At 37.4% G+C, this 17,453-nt stretch overlaps 2 protein-coding genes and 2 long non-coding RNA genes across 4 annotated transcripts; 2 read left to right on the top strand and 2 right to left on the bottom strand.

Moving 5' to 3' along the window:
• Positions 1 to 1,878: 1,878 nt before the first annotated feature.
• LOC112169206 (Golgi integral membrane protein 4-like) lies at positions 1,879 to 3,746 on the top strand. The gene is made up of 5 exons (XM_024306202.1): positions 1,879 to 1,891; positions 2,114 to 2,289; positions 2,408 to 2,545; positions 2,754 to 3,312; positions 3,385 to 3,746. The coding sequence occupies exons 1-5, from the start codon at positions 1,879 to 1,881 to the stop codon at positions 3,744 to 3,746; spliced, it is 1,248 nt and encodes a 415-aa protein (XP_024161970.1).
• Positions 3,747 to 10,209: 6,463 nt separating this feature from the next.
• Positions 10,210 to 11,225, top strand: LOC121051705. Its single transcript, XR_005806546.1, has 3 exons — positions 10,210 to 10,349; positions 10,741 to 10,927; positions 11,031 to 11,225. It is a non-coding gene; the product is annotated as an uncharacterized LOC121051705 (long non-coding RNA).
• Positions 11,226 to 12,801: 1,576 nt separating this feature from the next.
• On the bottom strand, positions 12,802 to 14,656 carry LOC112169214. Its single transcript, XM_040507379.1, has 5 exons — positions 14,649 to 14,656; positions 14,450 to 14,547; positions 14,076 to 14,363; positions 13,709 to 13,852; positions 12,802 to 13,625 (listed from the first exon to the last, which is right to left on the bottom strand). The coding sequence occupies exons 1-5, from the start codon at positions 14,654 to 14,656 to the stop codon at positions 12,802 to 12,804; spliced, it is 1,362 nt and encodes a 453-aa protein (XP_040363313.1).
• On the bottom strand, positions 14,655 to 15,572 carry LOC121051735. The gene is made up of 3 exons (XR_005806741.1): positions 15,490 to 15,572; positions 15,016 to 15,163; positions 14,655 to 14,883 (listed from the first exon to the last, which is right to left on the bottom strand). It is a non-coding gene; the product is annotated as an uncharacterized LOC121051735 (long non-coding RNA).
• Positions 15,573 to 17,453: the final 1,881 nt, after the last annotated feature.

Below are 17,453 nucleotides of genomic sequence, written 5' to 3' on the forward strand. Positions count from 1 at the left end.
AATTTAGGTCACCTGTTCACGATCTACCACTGCATTTCAAATTAATTACAAAACTGCCACCATCAGTTTTCTTTGGCAGTTTATGGCCGATAAAGTAAAACGCCACTATTGTTCATCTTCTCCATATCATTTCGGGATTTCAAACGTCAAAAAATCACTCAACCCTACTCCGAAATAGAGAATTCTTAATCCTCTTCATCTCCGGCTGCCACATTCTGAGACACATACATTCTCCGACGACTGTTTTGCTCAACGGTGAAGCAGTGCCGACTGTGCAAAAGTACTTCACAGAAAAAGCCCCAAATTTTAGGGATTTGAAGAATTGCAGAACTCGAATCGTCTACCTCGACTGGGTAATCTTTCAGCCTCGATTCTCAGAAACTTCTCTTACTTAATTTCGAGTCATTGAGATAGTGTTTAGTTTTGAAATTATAAGTCGAATATGATTTATAATTATTTCTGCGTTTGATTCTGAAACAAAACAATTCGATTCCAAGTTTTGGTTTGGTTTGAGTGAAGATTTAAAGCTTTTTTGAGTGGAGATGATCAGTGGCTGTCTTAAAAATTTAGTTTGATGCTGTAACTTAGCCAGTGATATAGGCTACTGAGTGGGTATCATTTCATTTTGGAGTGGCTCTGTTTCCATTTTGGTGTGATTTGATACATAGTCATTACCATTTATGTGGAGATAATGACTGTGTGTGATGCTGTTTAGACTTTAGGCTTTACTTGAATGGAAATTCTGCTACTGCAAATACATATTTTATAGGCTCAGATAATGAAACTGGTCAGTGATCATGTAACTGGCCATGTAACTTACATGTATATGTTTGATGCTATAACATAGCCAGTGACATAGCCATGCTGTAACATGGCCATGTAACTGACCATGTAACTTACATGCATGTAACTGGCCATGTAACTTACATGTATGTAACTGGCCATGTAACTTACATGTAACTGGCTAAGTAACTGATTATGTAACTGGCCAAGTAACTGATTATGTAACTTACAACATATGTAACTGGCCAAGTAACTGATTATGTAACTGCCATTGAAATTGACATGAGCTGTAACTGACCATGTAACTAACCATGTTACTGATCATGTAACTTACAATATATGCATCGCGCCAAATAACTGATTATGTAACTGCAAACTCAATGCTAACCTTCTTATTTTTTCAACAGAATTTAAACATCAGAAATGACAAGAACAAAAAGAAAAGAAAGGGAACCAAGTGATGATAACGAAGACTACCAAGAGGTGGAATTAGAAGATGAAGAAGACGATCAAACGATACACAAAAAGAAGAATTCGAAGAAGAGCTTGAAGAAATCAAAAAAAAAGAGAGAGGAAGAAACAGAAGATGAAGAAGAAGAAGAAGAAAAAGAAGAACCATCACCGAAGAGATTGAAATCAAAAAAAAAAAGACAGGAAGAAACAGAAGAAGAAGTAGTAGAACAATCACCAAAGAAGGGTTCTTCAAAAGTTATTAGCAAAAAATAGAAAGTAAAGAAGGTAAAAGATTCTGAAGAGCAAGAAGAAGTAGAAGAAAAACCTGAAGCAGCACCAAAGAGGAAAAAAAATGTGAAACCAGGACATGTGCAGTACAGGTGCACTTTAATAAGTTTCTTGAACACAATTAAAGATAACAAGCAGAATCTCAGTGCAAGAACATTAGATTTGCTCAGGCAGCCACCATTTGGAAATATTGTCGATGCATTCCATGGTGGCTACATAGAGGAGAAGTCAGCCAAGAAATCTGATGATTTCATTACACTCCTCCTGCAGGCCTACGACCATGAAAATGACCTCTTCTTCTTTGGAAAGAAGAAATTCAGGATCTCGACAAGAGATATTTCAAAGATACTAGGAATGCCAGAAAAAGGTGAGTTGGTCCCAAAGACTTCTAAGGATGCATATTAGTCCGACTTTATCCAGCAGTTTTTTTCAAACACAACGAGAATTAACAAGAGAGCCGTGGAGAAAGTTCTGCAAGATGCACTCAAAGAGAATGCAACAACAGAGGAAGGGATTGAGAAGAAGGACAAAAATGTGGCAAGATTAATCTTGCTGGACTTGTTCATCAAGTTTCTGTTCCCAAATGCAGGAGGAACAATTTCATGGGACTACGTAAAAGCCTGCGAAAATTTGGATAAGATCGGATCTTATGACTGGGCAAGGGAAGTTGGAAGCTTCTTAAAAAAGTCTATAAAGACTTTGAAAAAGAAAAAGGAGTCAAGCAGCCCATATAGTAATACAGGGGGCTGTGTTCTGATAATACTGGTAAGTTACTGTCAGACTGAAATGTAACTGGTCAAGTCACTGATCAAGTCAAACTACATGTCATTCATCAAGTCACTATGACTAATTTTATTTTATTTTTTTATTTTTTTTGTGCAAGCAATATTGGTTCTGCCAAAAGACTGGAAAAATCAAGCCAATATCTGGAAGGGAGAACGAAGATCATGGGATGAGAAAATGGGACATCCAGAAACTGATAAAGAATTGGCCAAGTTTTAACAGCTTGAAAAAAATAGAGGTATTTTCTTCTTTGTCAAAGTAGTTGTCACTGGACAAGTGACTGGCCAAGTAACTATCTTGGTTAAAAGTAACTGATTAAGTCACTGTCACACTGCATGTCAATGGCCAAGTCACACTTCATGTCACTGGCCTTCATAACTGTTGTAAACATGTCATTGCTCATGTCACATAGCATGTCACTGACATATTGAATATGTTTCTTTCAGAAAATCTTTGAAAACCTGAAGGAGGATAGAGAGGAATCAGAATCCGAGGAAGAGAAGAATAGATCAGATGAAGCAAAGATAGTTCCGGAAGGAGAGGAAAAAGGAGCTGATGATCAGAATTGTGAAAACGAAGAAGATAACCTAGAAGTTGAGGTGGCTGAACAGGAAACAGCTTCAGAAAAAAACAAATGGGAGAAAGAGCTTCAGAAAAAGGAGGAGAAGATAAGATATATGACTGCAGAGAAAGATAATTTGAAGAAAAAGCTGAATGAAAAGGAACAGGAACTAAGGAAAATCACAGAGGACATGGTGAATCTGGAGGAACGAAATGCTATACTTGTGACCAAGAATTTCTGCCTTGCTTTATCGGTGAAGGAGTTAGAGATAAAATTGAAGGAATTGGAGCAAATGTTGAGCCCAAAGACTCGCACCTCAACAGCAGCTCAGCAGCACAACTCCCCACCTCCTAACTCAACAGAAGGAAAAAATGAATTAAATGGAGCTGCATCTAAGGCTGCTGAAAACACAAAAGAGAAAGATCAATTAACTATTGAGGAAGGTCAGTCCCATGGGATCTGCACAGTCGAAGAATCTGCATAAGCAGCATCTCAATCTCCACCTCACTGCACAGTGGCAGAAGAAACTAAATCGACACCTCCATCACACAAGGAGTCACAGTTCCAGAGCCCCACAGTCCACATGCTCACAGTGGCAGAAATGGAACAACAAGCTGACAAGTGTCAGATAGTGAAAAGTCCTATAGTTGAAGAAGCATTTCAACTTCGTACGTTGAGCATAGAGAAAGAGAAGAAGACACCAGAGCAGAGCCAAAGGGGAGAGTTAACAATGCACCTTACAGAGCAACATTCCGGTGAAACGGTATCATCAATGGGTCTCTACTCTTACATTGTGAGATTAAAGAATAGGAGAAGAACACAGAAAAAGGACAACATTTACTGGTGGGGAGATGTGAAAGCAAAGGAGATTGAATAGAGATTGAAAGATGCTGAAAAGAGAGAAAAAGAAAAGGAGATGAAGGCCTCACTGCCAGATGCTGAATGTAAAAAGCTAGAACAGATGGTAGCACAACAGAAGTTGGACGATTTACCAGAGGATGTTCTGGAAGCAATAAGAGAGATGGACGCTGCAGAAAATGCACAAATCAATAAAGAGCTAGAAGAGAAACAGCTACCTGCTGAGGTCGTACACTGGGAGGAGAGCAAAGTATACAATTTTATGGACCAGGACACCAAGAGGAGAGTCCAGAAATACTGGCAAAATGCACCATCAGGGTAATACTTTAACTAAGTTAAATTTCTATTTTAAACCTATTGTCACTGGCCAAGTAACTGTTTATGTAACTATCAAAGTAACTGGCCAAGTCACTGTCCATGTATATGGCGAAGTCACTGGCCATGTGAAGTCACTTGCCAAGTCACTGTCCATGTAACTGACAAAGTAACTGGCCAAGTCACTGTCCATGTAAATGCGGAAGTCACTGGCCATGTGAAGTCACTGGCCAAGTCACTGGCCAAGTCACTGTCCATGGCCAAGTCACTGTCCATGTAAATGCGGAAGTCACTGGCCATGTGAAGTCACTGGCCAAGTCACTGTCCATGTAACTGACAAAGTAACTGGCCAAGTAAAGTTGCTGGCCAAGTCACTGTCCATGTAACTGCAGAAGTCACTGGCCAATGAGTTGGGCAAGTGAAGTCACTAGCCAAGTCATTGGCCATGTGATTGTTAAATAACCAACATCACAAACTATGTTACTTACACTTCATTCTTTGCAGAGTATACTTCTGGGATGGAAGACAGTATGGAGCACAGGTTTCAAGACAGGATTTAAAAGACATAATCATGGATGAACCGATAGCAAGCAATTGCATCGAATGTTATGGAATTTCCTTGACTGATCAGTTGTTGGAGAAAGAATCACAAGGCTTGGATGTCCCAACTTTTATGAATTCCTTATGCTGGGTAAGTAGTGGAACGATTATCAATCTAAAATCAAAGCAAATAATTCTTAATTGATAATAACTAGTCTTCTTTTTTTCTTACAAACAACATTCTGCAGAAAATTTGACGGTGTATTATGTACATCTGTACCTCTGCGAACCACTGTACGAAAATCTGGCAAGATCCAACTATATATTCTTCCCAATCTCACATGAATCAGGATTTCATCATACACTGCTCATTTTTGACAAGGAATTAAAGAAATGGTTCCACTCTGATTCAAAAAGACCAAAAAAATCATCAACTGGAAAATGCTTTCAAAATGTCCAAAAAATGGTATGAAACACTTTCGTCATACTAATTTCATATATTTAATTTAAGCAGAAAGCATATAATTGATTATGTTGCGATGTTGGAAATGCAGGTTGAAATGGTAGAGCTTTGGATGACTGCAGTAAAAGAACAAGCAGATGACATGGTAGAATAAGGTTGCAGGATGAAATTTGATGAAAAGAACAGTTCAGAAGAACAACTGAAAATGACAGAAGTTCCATTGACTGAAACAGAGAGAGAAAGCATAAAGTGGATCAAGGATAACTACAAACGAAAAATGACAGTGACAGAACTCAAAGACAACCCTCAGCAAGGAGAAGATTCGTAAGTACACAGCTCTTTAAAAATGTCAATATAATCATTATAAAGTTCAAAATCATTTACTTCAATTTTTATATGATGAACAGATTGGATTGCGGACTTTTTGTAATGTACACAACGGAGAAAATTTCGAAAAAAGGGAAAGTTCCAAAGAAGCTCACAAAGGATGATATTTTGAAATTTAGAGCTCATGTGGTAAAGTCATTTGCAGAAAGTAGGAACAGCTGGAACTCACAACATAATGAAGTGTAGAAATTTGTTTAGGAAATAGGATAGCTTATATAGTTTTTTCGAATTGATTCATCATATATATCCATTCATTCGTTCAATCGGAATTTCCATTTTTTAATATTTTCTTGCAGATATTGCTTCAGTATATAAAATTTTGTTTGATGTGATCTTTTGAAACGAATTCATATACTTAGGTACCTTTTAAAGTAAGTAAATGGCTAAGTTACAGAGAAACTGAATGTCACTGGAAATGGCGACCTGAATGTCATTTGCCAAGTCACTGTCCGTCTCAAGTAACTGGCAAAGTCACTGACAACGTAACTGCCCAAGTAACTAGCCAAGACACTAAACAAGTCACCAGCCATGTTTGGCAAAATAATTGTAAAAGGTAATGTCATGAGCCAATACATAAAGCAAGTAACTGTAAAAAAATTCATGTCCTTATGTACCATATAAAGTAACTGGCCAAGTCACTGGCAAAGTAACTGACAACGTCACTCACTAGCAAAAGACAAGACATTACCAAACTGATCTTTTTAATTTTAATTGCAGTGTGCCGTTGCACCGGGAATGCAGCGTTCCGCTGCACAACAACAAACTGTAAAAAAATTCATATCCTTACATGCATTATAAAGTAACTGCCAAAGTCACTGGCCAAGTCACTGGCTAAGTAACTTGAAAAATAATGTCATGAGCCAATAAATAGAACAAGTAACTGTAAAAATTGAAGTCACTGCTTATGTCACTGTCTATGTTTGAAATTACCTATCCAACCCTCAAATACAAGAAAACTGTCACTGGCAGTTTTCTAACCCGAGGGCAACTATATCTCTTGGTTCATTTTACAATATCTTTTCACAATTTCAAAATTCAGAGAAACTGCTCAAAGATTTTCTCTCCGGCTAAAACAGCGGACAACGACTGATTTCCTCCACCGTCAACCGTGGGTAAGCAAGAGTGATTCACCGACTAAGCCCCAAATTCTACGGTTCTACAAATTTACCGAAAATATTTGAAAATCTGTGCTCGTCAAACAGCCGCCGGTAACTTCCTCCTACTTCTTTCATATAATTTCGATTTGAATAGCTTGCATTTTGTTTGAATTAGAAAAGATATTTCAATTACATGTTGAATCAGAAAATGAATTTGAATGCGAGATTTGAATCAGAAAATGAATTTGAATGCGAGATTTGTTTGACTTACATGTGGAATTTGATGAGAAAATGATTATTTCTGTTTCAATTACATGTGGGATTTGATGAGAAAATGAATTTCCATGTTAGTTTTGTTTGAATTACATGTGCGATGATGCCAGAAAATTTCAGCATTTTGTCATTGTTCAATGTCTTTGTCACTGCCAATGTCGCTGCACTGGTCACTGGCTATGATCATGTAACTGTTCATGCCACTGTCATGAACATGTGCATAAATATGTCACTAGTTATGTAACTATCAAAATAACTATTGAATTCTAATTTTCTTAACTGTTTACAGGATTTTTTTAAAAAGTTCGAGGAATGAGCCAACTAAAAAGAAAACAAAGTGAGGAATCCGGAGAAGAACAATCTGAAGAATAAAGTTCAGAAGAAACAATTGCGGAAAAGTTAAAACTGATAAAACAGAATAAAGTAAATGAGAGAAAAAAGCGAAAGCAGAAAACTGAAGATGAAGAAGAATCAAGTGAAGATAAGGAAGAAACAACTGAAGTCCAAGAAGAATCTAATGAAGAACAAGTCCGCAGTAAGAAGACGAATAAGGATAAAAAGGAGAAAAGAAGAAACAGGGAAGAAACTGAAGATGAAGAAGAAGAATCTGACGGAGAAGAAGTTCGTGCCAAGAAGAAGAAGAAAATGGATAAAAGGAAGACAAAAAAAGAGAGTACAAAGAAGAAGGAAGAAACTGACGAGGAAGAAGATACAAAGGATGATGTAGAAGAAAAAGTCCCAGGGAAAAGGAAAAGATATATAAAAGAGGGTTATGTGCAGTATCGCTGCACAATGATTGCTTTTCTGAAAACAATTGCAGAAAACAAAAATAACCTGACTGAAGGGACTTTAGAGCTGCTGCAGAAAACTCCCTTTGCAACGCTGATAGATGCATTCCATGGAGGTTCAATTAAAGAAAAGGATACAAAGAAATCAGATGATTTAATCACACTTCTGCTACAAGCATACGACAGCGACACAGACCTTTTTGTGTTTGGAAACAGGAAATTCAGAATGTCAACAAGTGATATATCTATGATTTTAGGAGTGCCGGGATCCAGGTTATCAGTACCAAAGACCAAAGAAGGGGCATACAAATCTGAGTTCGTGACTAAATACTTTGACAAAAAGCAGAGGATGAACAAGGCAGCTGCAGAGGAATCTTTGAAGAAGGCATTGGCAGAAACTCCAGAAACAGGGGAAGAAAAAACTAAACGGGACAGAAATGTTGCCGTATTAATACTCTTAAACCTTTTCATCAAACTCCTGTTCCCAAACTCTGGAGGAACAATATCTTGGGACTATATAAGAGTCTGTGAAGAGGTGGAAAGTCTGGGAAAATATAGCTGGGCAAAGGAAGTTGGCGACTTCCTTAAAAAATCAATTAAACGAAAGGGAAAAGAATCCCAAAACATAGCAGGTTGCGTGATATTGGTGATGGTAAATTCCCGTACCTTGTTAAAAATTTATTTATGCATCATTTTGCTGTCCCATAATTAACTACGTATGCTGTTGTAAGTACAAAAACTAGATCAGTGTCATGTCATTGGTCAGGTCACTAGACAGGTAACTTGCCAGGTCACTGTTGATGTTACTGTCAAGTTTATGTCACTGACAATGTCACTGTTTATGTATTTGCATATGTCATTGCTTATGTTTGTGATATTCATATTGCTAAGCAGCTGTTTGAAAAATAACTAACTAGTTTTCTATTTTTATTTTTTATTTTCCAAACAGTACTGGTTTTGCCACAAGACGGGAGTAGTGCCGCCAATCTCTGGAAGAGAAACCGAAAAACATGGAATAAGAAAATGGCAATTAAAGACCCTGATAGAAAACAAAGGGGATTTCAACACCATGGGGAAGTTGAAGGTATGTTAATTTGATGTAGATAAACTAGGTCACTGGTCTTGTTAATGTTGTAGGGTTCCAACTGCTCAGGTCACTGAGCAAGTCATTGACTATGTCACTGCTCATGTTATTGTTATATTTTCATGTCACAGTGCATGTAACTTTCCATGTCTATGATTGTGTTGTTGTTTTATTTCTGTCACTAGTTATGTCACTGACAACTTTTGTAATTTTGTTTCAGAAAATCTTTGATAAAGTTAAAGAAGATGCAGAGGAAGAAGATTCTGAGTCTAATACAGACACAGAAAGTAAAGAAAAAAATAATGATGGGCAAGAAGAAAATGTTGAAACTAGAACCAGTGGAAACATGGTGAAGGAGACTGCATGGAATGATAAACAGAAGAAAGAATTAGAGACAAATCTTCAGAAAAAGGAAGAAGAGCTAAGAGAGGTGGAAATAGAGAAAAAGGGCTTGGAAGAAAAAATAAGGAAATTGGAGAAAGAACTGGAAACAAGAGAAAAGAAAGGTGACAACATTAACAATGAGAAGATGGAGACAGAGATAGGGAAGACCAATGAAGAGAAGAATGAATTACAGACAAAGCTCGAGGGAAAGGAAGAAGAGCTAAGTGCTTTGAAAAAAGAAGTTAAGGAGAAAGAAAAGGAAATTGGCAGAATAAATGAAGAGAAGGAGGATATGTTATTGGAAAATGAGGTGTTGCAAATTGAGAAAGCCTCACTGATTAAAAGAGTGAAGCAATTGGAGGGCATAGTAATGGCACTAACTAAGAAGTATGAGTCGCCAATAGCACGTCCAGGTGATGACAACGACTCAACTCCTCCTCCCCCACCACCTAGTTTCCCTCCACCAAAATCAAAGGCCCCTCAGGACAAGCCAACTGACAGCAAGCACTCCAAAAACACAAAATCTCAAAGTGGAATTCAGGGAACTCAATCACAACCTACCGACTCCACAGCAAGCGCATCTGCGGAACCTCACTCTACCGACCGAGGACATCAGTCACCACTTGAATGCCTTGCCCAAGTAGCTGCACAAATTCATTCACCAACCTCTCCTGATGTTAAATTGAGAATGACGGAAGATGCTTGCACACCAAATACTGCTTGGGTTAATGCATTGTTTTTGTTTCCACCTCCGGGCGCGTTACAAACTCCACCTCCAAGAAAAGTCCATTTTGAAGATATGGAAGCAGAGCCACACAAGTATCAGATCATTCTATCACCAGAAGTTCAGCCTGTTTTTAACATTGAACCAATCAATTGCTGTCCTCATACCGAACAGATGACAAGAGCTGAGTTCACCATGCCAATTTTAGATGACATATCAGGGCGGGACTCAGAATCTATTGGCCTCTATTGTTATGTGGCTAGGACGAAGAGAAACGAGAAAGTACAAAAAAAAACATCATATTTTCTAGTGGGACGAAGTGAAAGAGCAAAGGCAGAGGGTGAAAATGACCAGAATCAAAGCACTGAAAAAGAAAAAAGGACAGACAGCTAAACAGCAGCCAGAGAAGGAAGTGATACATGATTTGACGATTCATGTAGTTGACGACGAACAAACAGAAAAAAGCGAAATTGAAGTCATAGATTGGCAAAAGCTACAACTGTACAACCTACTTGACATCCCAAATAAAAGCAAATTAGAGAAGTACTGGAACAAGGCAGAACAAAGGTAAAATTTCATGTTACAGCCCACCACCTAGTGACTTCAATTGCCATGTAGCTGGCCTAGTCACTGGCCAAGTCACTATCCAGATCATGGCAATTGACATGTAGCTGGCCTAGTAACTGGTCAAGTCACTATCCAAATCATTTTCAATTGACATGTAGCTGGCCTAGTCACTGGCCAAGTAACTGTCCAGATCATTTTCAATTGACATGTAGCTGGCCTAGTCACTGGTCAAGTCACTGTCCAGATCATTTTCAATTTCCATGTAGCTGGCCAAGTCACTGTCCAGATCATTTTCAATTTCCATGTAGCTGGCCAAGTCACTGTCCAGATTATTGGCAAGTGAAAAGTAACTGGCTAAGTCACTGGACTAACACCGTTCTATGTTATGCAGCGTATTATTCTGGGAGGGAAAAGAGGCTGGAAGCGAAATCACAAGGGCAAATGTCAAAATGTTCATAAGCAATCAATCAATAGCAAACAACTGGATTGATTTCTATGGGGAAATGTTGAAGGATGAAATGCAAAACGAAAGTTCACAAAGTTTGGGAAGATCTGCTTTTATGCATAGCATGTGTTGGGTAAGTATGACAAGCAATTTCTATAAAAATTGAATCCTTATCTCTCATTCTTTGTTTATTTATAACTCGTTCTATGTATTTCTTTCTTTCTTTTTTTAAATAGTATTCGACAATACATTTAACTGTGAGAAACCTCCATCAATACTTGTGTGAGCCGCTGTTCCAAAACATGGGAAAATGCAGCATGCTTTTCTTCCCAATTACCCATAATGAAGAATTTCACCACACGCTATTGGTCTTTGACAAGGACATACCGCAATGGCTGCATTTTGATTCAATGAAACCAAGAAGAGCAGGAACAGGGCAGTGCTTTAAAAGCATAAAAAAAATTGGTAAGAAACTTCTTACTGACCATGTATCTGATCATGTAACTATCACTCACTAATCTGTTAAAAAATACAGGTTGAAATGATCGAGCTGTGGATGAGAGCAGTAAAAGATCAAGCAGACGATATGCTGCAGCAAGGCTGCCGAATGAAATTTGACAAGAGTCAAAGCATTCACACAAAATTAAAGATGGTTGAAAGTATTTTGAGCGATGATGAGATAAGAACAATAAGGTGGATAAAGGAAAATTATGACGGTGGAAGGATCCCTTTGAACCATGCCAGAATATGCCCCCAACAAGACGAAGGATCGTAAGTCTATATTCAAAAATTTTAAATGATAACTTTACTGTTACTAAGTTGGTCAAAATCATTAACATGAAATTTTTAATTGACAACAGATTAGATTGCGGAGCTTTTGTAATGTATTACATGGACAGAATGGCAAAAGAGGAGAAGATGCCAAACAAAGTCACCAAAGCTCAGATTATGAAATTCAAAGCTCAAATATTCAAAAAATTTGCTGAACATAAGCAGAGCTGGAACTCAGCAAATTAAGAAGTTTAGATATTTGTTTGTTTACTTCAGAAATTCAGAAATTTGTTGTTTAGTTCAGACTATGACTTGTATGTATCTTTTTATTCAAGATTAATGCATCTTCTGAATTCATAGGACAAGTCACTGACTATGTAAATATGAAGGCCGCATATAATTAAAAGTGTCATTGTTAAATTCACTACTGCCCATTATGTAAGTGCTCAAGTCACTGGCCAAGTAAAAAGAAAACTGAATGTCATTGGCCAACTCACTAGGCAAGTTACTGTAAAACTCAAGTAACTGACCAAGTCACTAGGCAAGTTACTGTAAAACTCAAGTAACTGACCAAGTCACTGATAATGTAGCTGACCATGTAACTGACCATGTAACTAAGCATGTAGCTGAATATGTAACTGGACAAAAAACATTAAAACTCTAAGTCACTAGAGAAGTCACAACCAAAATGATATTTCTATTTCAGTTTGCAGCGTGCCGCTGCACCGCAACGGCAGCGTTCCGCTACCAATTAACAAACCAAAGTTGGTGTAGATACTTCATTTTTTTATTTTCATTAATATTTGCAGCGTGCCGCTGCACCGCAACAACCAAACAAATTTTTTACAGCTAATTTTTTTATTTTTCATTAACATTTGCAGCGTTCCGCTGCCAATAACCAAATCTATATGCAGTGATCCAACTACAAGTCATTGAACAAGAAACTGCCAAGATAACTAAAAACTAATGTCAATGGACAAGTCCATGTAAATCTAAAGAAAATGCTTATGTCACTGTACATGTAACTATTAAAAACCTGTAGGACACAGAATACTGAAGAATTTATAAAACAAGAAAGCAGATACACTGTCTCATAGTCAAAAAAAATTCCAATGAGTAAGCACTTATCATTTATTGAAAAAAATGAAAACTCAAAACAAAATTTCAAACTGTATTGGAGTCACTTGCTTTGTCACTTGCCATGTCACTGTTAAAGGCATGTAAGCAGAATAGAACCTATATCAGAGCTGTACAACTCTTTCTGTTGTGACCATCACATTTTCCGCACCTACCACACTTGATCACCCTGGTTTGCTCGCTCCTTTTTCTGAACCTCTTCTTTCTAGGCCTTCCCGGTGATCTTCTAGTCAAAGGAGGCTGCAATATCACTGCATCTCTACCAAAATCATGCACTTGCTTCGAAATAGAGGGAAGAGGATTAATTGGGAAAGAATAAGTTTCTCGATATTTCTCCACCTTGTACAGCTCATTGACATACAAATACGGGGAAGAACCATGTTGTTGGATCACTACAAGGGCATGGGAACATGGGAAGCCATACAGCTGCCATTCTCCACACGAACAAAAGTGAGTTTCCAAATTTACCATGCTATTGTACTTCTGGCAGTGAACTTCATACACATAGGTATCAGACCTGCTCACTCTCCAATGCCTTCCGACTTCCAAATTCTCCTTCAGCTTCTTTTCAATCACCGGGCACAACTCAGAAAACCATTCTTGAGCATCCTGCTTCTGAGCAGCAATTGAAGCCATGGACTTCACTCTAATCCCATCATTAATATCAAGAATAGGAAGACTCTTCAAAGGCAACACCCAATTATTGAAAGACTCAGCCAAGTTATTTGTCATTACACCAAATCTTTCACCGTTGAAGTAAGCCATACACCAGTTCTCCTTGGGAAGATCCTCCAGAAATTGAGCAACTATGTCGCCACCTTCACTCCTCAAGATTTCCATGTTGAACTCATACATCTCCGGTGTGCGAAAATAAGCACAACACATAAACAAGTAAGGAATCTGATCCTTAAGGTAAGAACCAGCTGGAAATTTGTAGAAAGGTTAGCCATCAGATGTCTAAAACAAAACCCATGTGGATTATTGGGAAACACCCTAGGGAAAGCACTAGCAAGCCCAACATGACGATCAGAAATGAACGTCACCCTCCTCATAGGGTGTTTTGCAAACTCTTCAGCCAAAACATTAAGAAAAAATCTCCAATTACTCTCATTTTCAGAATCCACAATAGCATAAGCAACTGGATACAAGCCTGAACAGAAAAACAAAATGATGTCACTGTCATGTAACTGTTAATGTCACTGACCATGTTGCTGACATAACTGCATATTACTTGACAGTGACATGGCCAGAGACATGTCATTCAAATCACAGAACATTTAAGTCATTGGACATGTAACTGTCAATGAACATGTAACTGACAATGTCAGTAGCAAGAAAAATAAAAAACTAGAAATAATGAAGGAGATTTCAACCTTGATTGGCATCCTTTGCCGATGCAGCAATAATCTGCCCCTTGTACTTATTGGTAATGAATGTAGCATCAATGAAAAGAATAGGTCTACAAAATTGAAAACCCTTCATCCATGCACCATAGGTCACAAACATACGCTGAAACCTGTGTGTTTCTAGATGAAACTCAACCACTATCCTAGAGTCGGGGTTTGACTTCATAACAGACTCACTGAACCAAAGTAGCGGAGCATAAGACTTAGCTTCATCACCATGCAAGGCTGTTTTTGCCAACTCCGTACCATACCAAACTGTACGATAAGGAACATCCAAACCATAATCATTCTTGATCTCATCAGCTATATTATATCAATTGGCTTTTTGTTTGGATTGGCACGAATCTTATCAAGCACAATAGACTTGACAACCTTGGATCCCATCATCTTACTCTTCTGCAAACGAATCACACTATTACAAGTGTGAACATTAACCAACCTTTTAATCATAAAGAAACCATTAACCCTGCATAAATGAGCCTACACAAGCCAATTGCAGCCCTGAGAATGTTTCTTAGAACACTGAGCAATAATACGAACCTTGTCATTTCTAACAAACTCATATGAAAAACCAATTTCTATGGCATACTTACGCAGCTTATCTCTAAACTCAACAACCCCACCCTCAAACTTTTGGCCTTCAGAATGAATATAACTCTCCCAACCTTTCGTCATATAACTCTTCGGTGCCTCTGCCCTATAACACCCCAAATAATCATTCTCCTCAAGCATGGTACTAGAATCCTCACACACTGTATTACTCACCACGCTTTCACTAATAGAAGGTAAATCAGTCACAAACACTTCAACGAAATCAGAATTGTAACGAACCAATTTCCTAAAAATCATTCTCATATCAACTTCACTCTCTAGAAAACATGAACTAGAATCCGGAGGAAAAATGTACCTCAACATGAAATTTCCTTGAATCAAATCCGGAAAACGAGAGCGTATTGAATTGCATAGGTCAACAAACGACCAATTATGCAACAATGGAACTGTCGCTGCTTCACCAGAATAAATAAACTTGACAACATAGCTAGTATCCATAACAACTGCACAAGAATAAAACAAAATCACTATCCATGTCACTACTAAGAAAATCAACAGAATCAGCACCAAACAAGTCACTGCCAAAGTAACTGTTAAAGCCTAAACAAAACAGCAGTATTAAACATGTAACTGGCCATGTCACTGATAAAAAAAACACAGTATAGAACAAATATAGTACCGCAATAGCACAAAACATCATCAACAATTCAACATAGAATTGAGTCGACGAAGGAGAAGAACAAAGTAATCCAAAACGAACAATTTAACACAAACAACAAAAAAACACTGCAAAATCCAAAACGAACAAATTCACAGAGAGAAGGCTTACCGATCAAATCAGAGAAAACCAGAGAGAGGAAGAAATACAGAGACTGTAACTAAGCACTGAGTCGACGAAGAAGAAGAACACAATAACGTGATTAAGACGAACACCGACGAAACCAAAGATCCAGAAAAAGAGAAGAGCTGCGGAAGATCCAAAACCACTCAAAACTGAGATTTCAGATCGTCGCAGAGGCACAAAACTAAATTGGAAGCTTCCGACGGAGAGGGCGGCGAAGAAAGAATCTCGGAAAGAGATCTCCGAACAAATCGAATCGGAAGCTTTCTGATCAAAGGAGAGAGAAAATTTGAGCTCGCAGATTTTGAAATGGAAGGTTATAAAGGTTTATTACCTTAGGGGCAAAATCGGAATGATAAAAATTAAAAACTAACCTTTTATAACATGACCTCATTATTCATAAGGACTAAATTAATATTAATAACAATACCTTTTTATCAAGTGGAAAACTATGTGACCTTATTATCATTTCACTATCCAAAGTAACCTTTTCCATCATTTCCCTTTTTTTAATTTGTTCTCTGTTTTTTTTTTCCTACTCTTTTTTTTTTTTACTCTTTTTCTTTTTAATTTTTTCTCTTTTTTTTTTTTTACTCTTTTCTCTCTCTTTTTTTTTAACTCTCTTTTCTCTTTTGTTTTTTAAACTCTCTTTTCTCTTTTTTTTTTTTTTTTTATTTGTTCTCTCTTTTTTTTTTAACCCTCTTTTCTCTTTTTTATTTATTTGTTCTCTCTTTTTATATATATATTTCTTTCTCTTTTCTATTTACCTCTTCTTCCTCTTCCTCCTCTATGCTCTTTGGCCTTCTTTTCCTCCTCCCTGATTGTAGCTCCAGTTTTCGACCACGCCTGGAAACCGGAATGGTCGGGTTCTCTTCCCTTCAGATTCCGGCCCCTTCGTGGTGTCGGAGCTATATCAGAAGTTTTCTCTCAACGTCAATAACGTTTCTTTGGTGTTGGTTTGCTGAGATGATGAGCCAATAGAGATTCGAAGAGGATAAGATATTTGAGTTTTCCTTTAGAGAGAAATGTTTGAACAGTTTTGGCACTGAAGAAAGGGAGGTGGAAGGTGAATTGATTTGATTTGGGTGTGCTCCGATTTGGTTTGGAACCGCTGTATGGAGAGGGGTGATTAGGAGAGGTAGTGATGCTTGCTGGCATGACGGGAATGATGGATGGATGGTGGAATGGCCAGCACTTGCTTGGAGCGACGGGCAAGCCAACGGTGATTAGGAGAGGTGGTGATGCTCGCCGAAAACTGGAGTTGCGATCAGGGAGGAGGAAAAGAAGGCCGAAGAGCAGAGAGGAGGAAGAGGAAGAAGAGGTAAACAGAAAAGAGAAATAAATTTAAAAAAAAACAAAAGAGAGAGAACAAATAAAAAAAGACGAAAAAAGTTTTAAAAAAAAAAGAGAAAAAAGAGTTAAAGAAAAAAGAGTAGGAAAAAAAAAGAGAACAAATTAAAAAAAAGAAAAAGAAAAGAGGGTTGAAAAAAAGAGAGAACAAATAAATAAATAAAAGAGAAAAGAGAGTTTTTTAAAAATAAAAAAAAATAAAAAAAAGAGAAAAGAGAGTTAAAAAAAGAGTTAAAAAAAAAAGAAACAGAGAATAAATTTAAAAAAAAAGAGAAAAAAGAGTTAAAAAAGAAAAAAGAAAAAAAAGATAGTAAATGTTTTTTTTGTTTTTGGGTCAGTAAGGGTAAAATAGTCATTTTACTGTTGAAATAGTGTCACGTCAACAAAATAACAGACTTTTTAACGGAAAATTGACGGCAGGGACTTTTTTGGTGAAATTGGAAAGTTCAGGGACTTTTTAGGTGAAATTGAAACGTCAGGGACTGAAACGTCGAACCCCTATAAGTATAAGGAGTAAACAGTATTTTGTCCCTTCTTTTAATATTTTGATAATCTCTATTTAGAATCTGATTTTTTTTTTTTTTTTTGAAATCATTTAGAAT

Source organism: Rosa chinensis, chromosome 1 (genome assembly GCF_002994745.2).
Source record: "Rosa chinensis cultivar Old Blush chromosome 1, RchiOBHm-V2, whole genome shotgun sequence".
Classification (NCBI taxonomy): Eukaryota; Viridiplantae; Streptophyta; class Magnoliopsida; order Rosales; family Rosaceae; genus Rosa; species Rosa chinensis.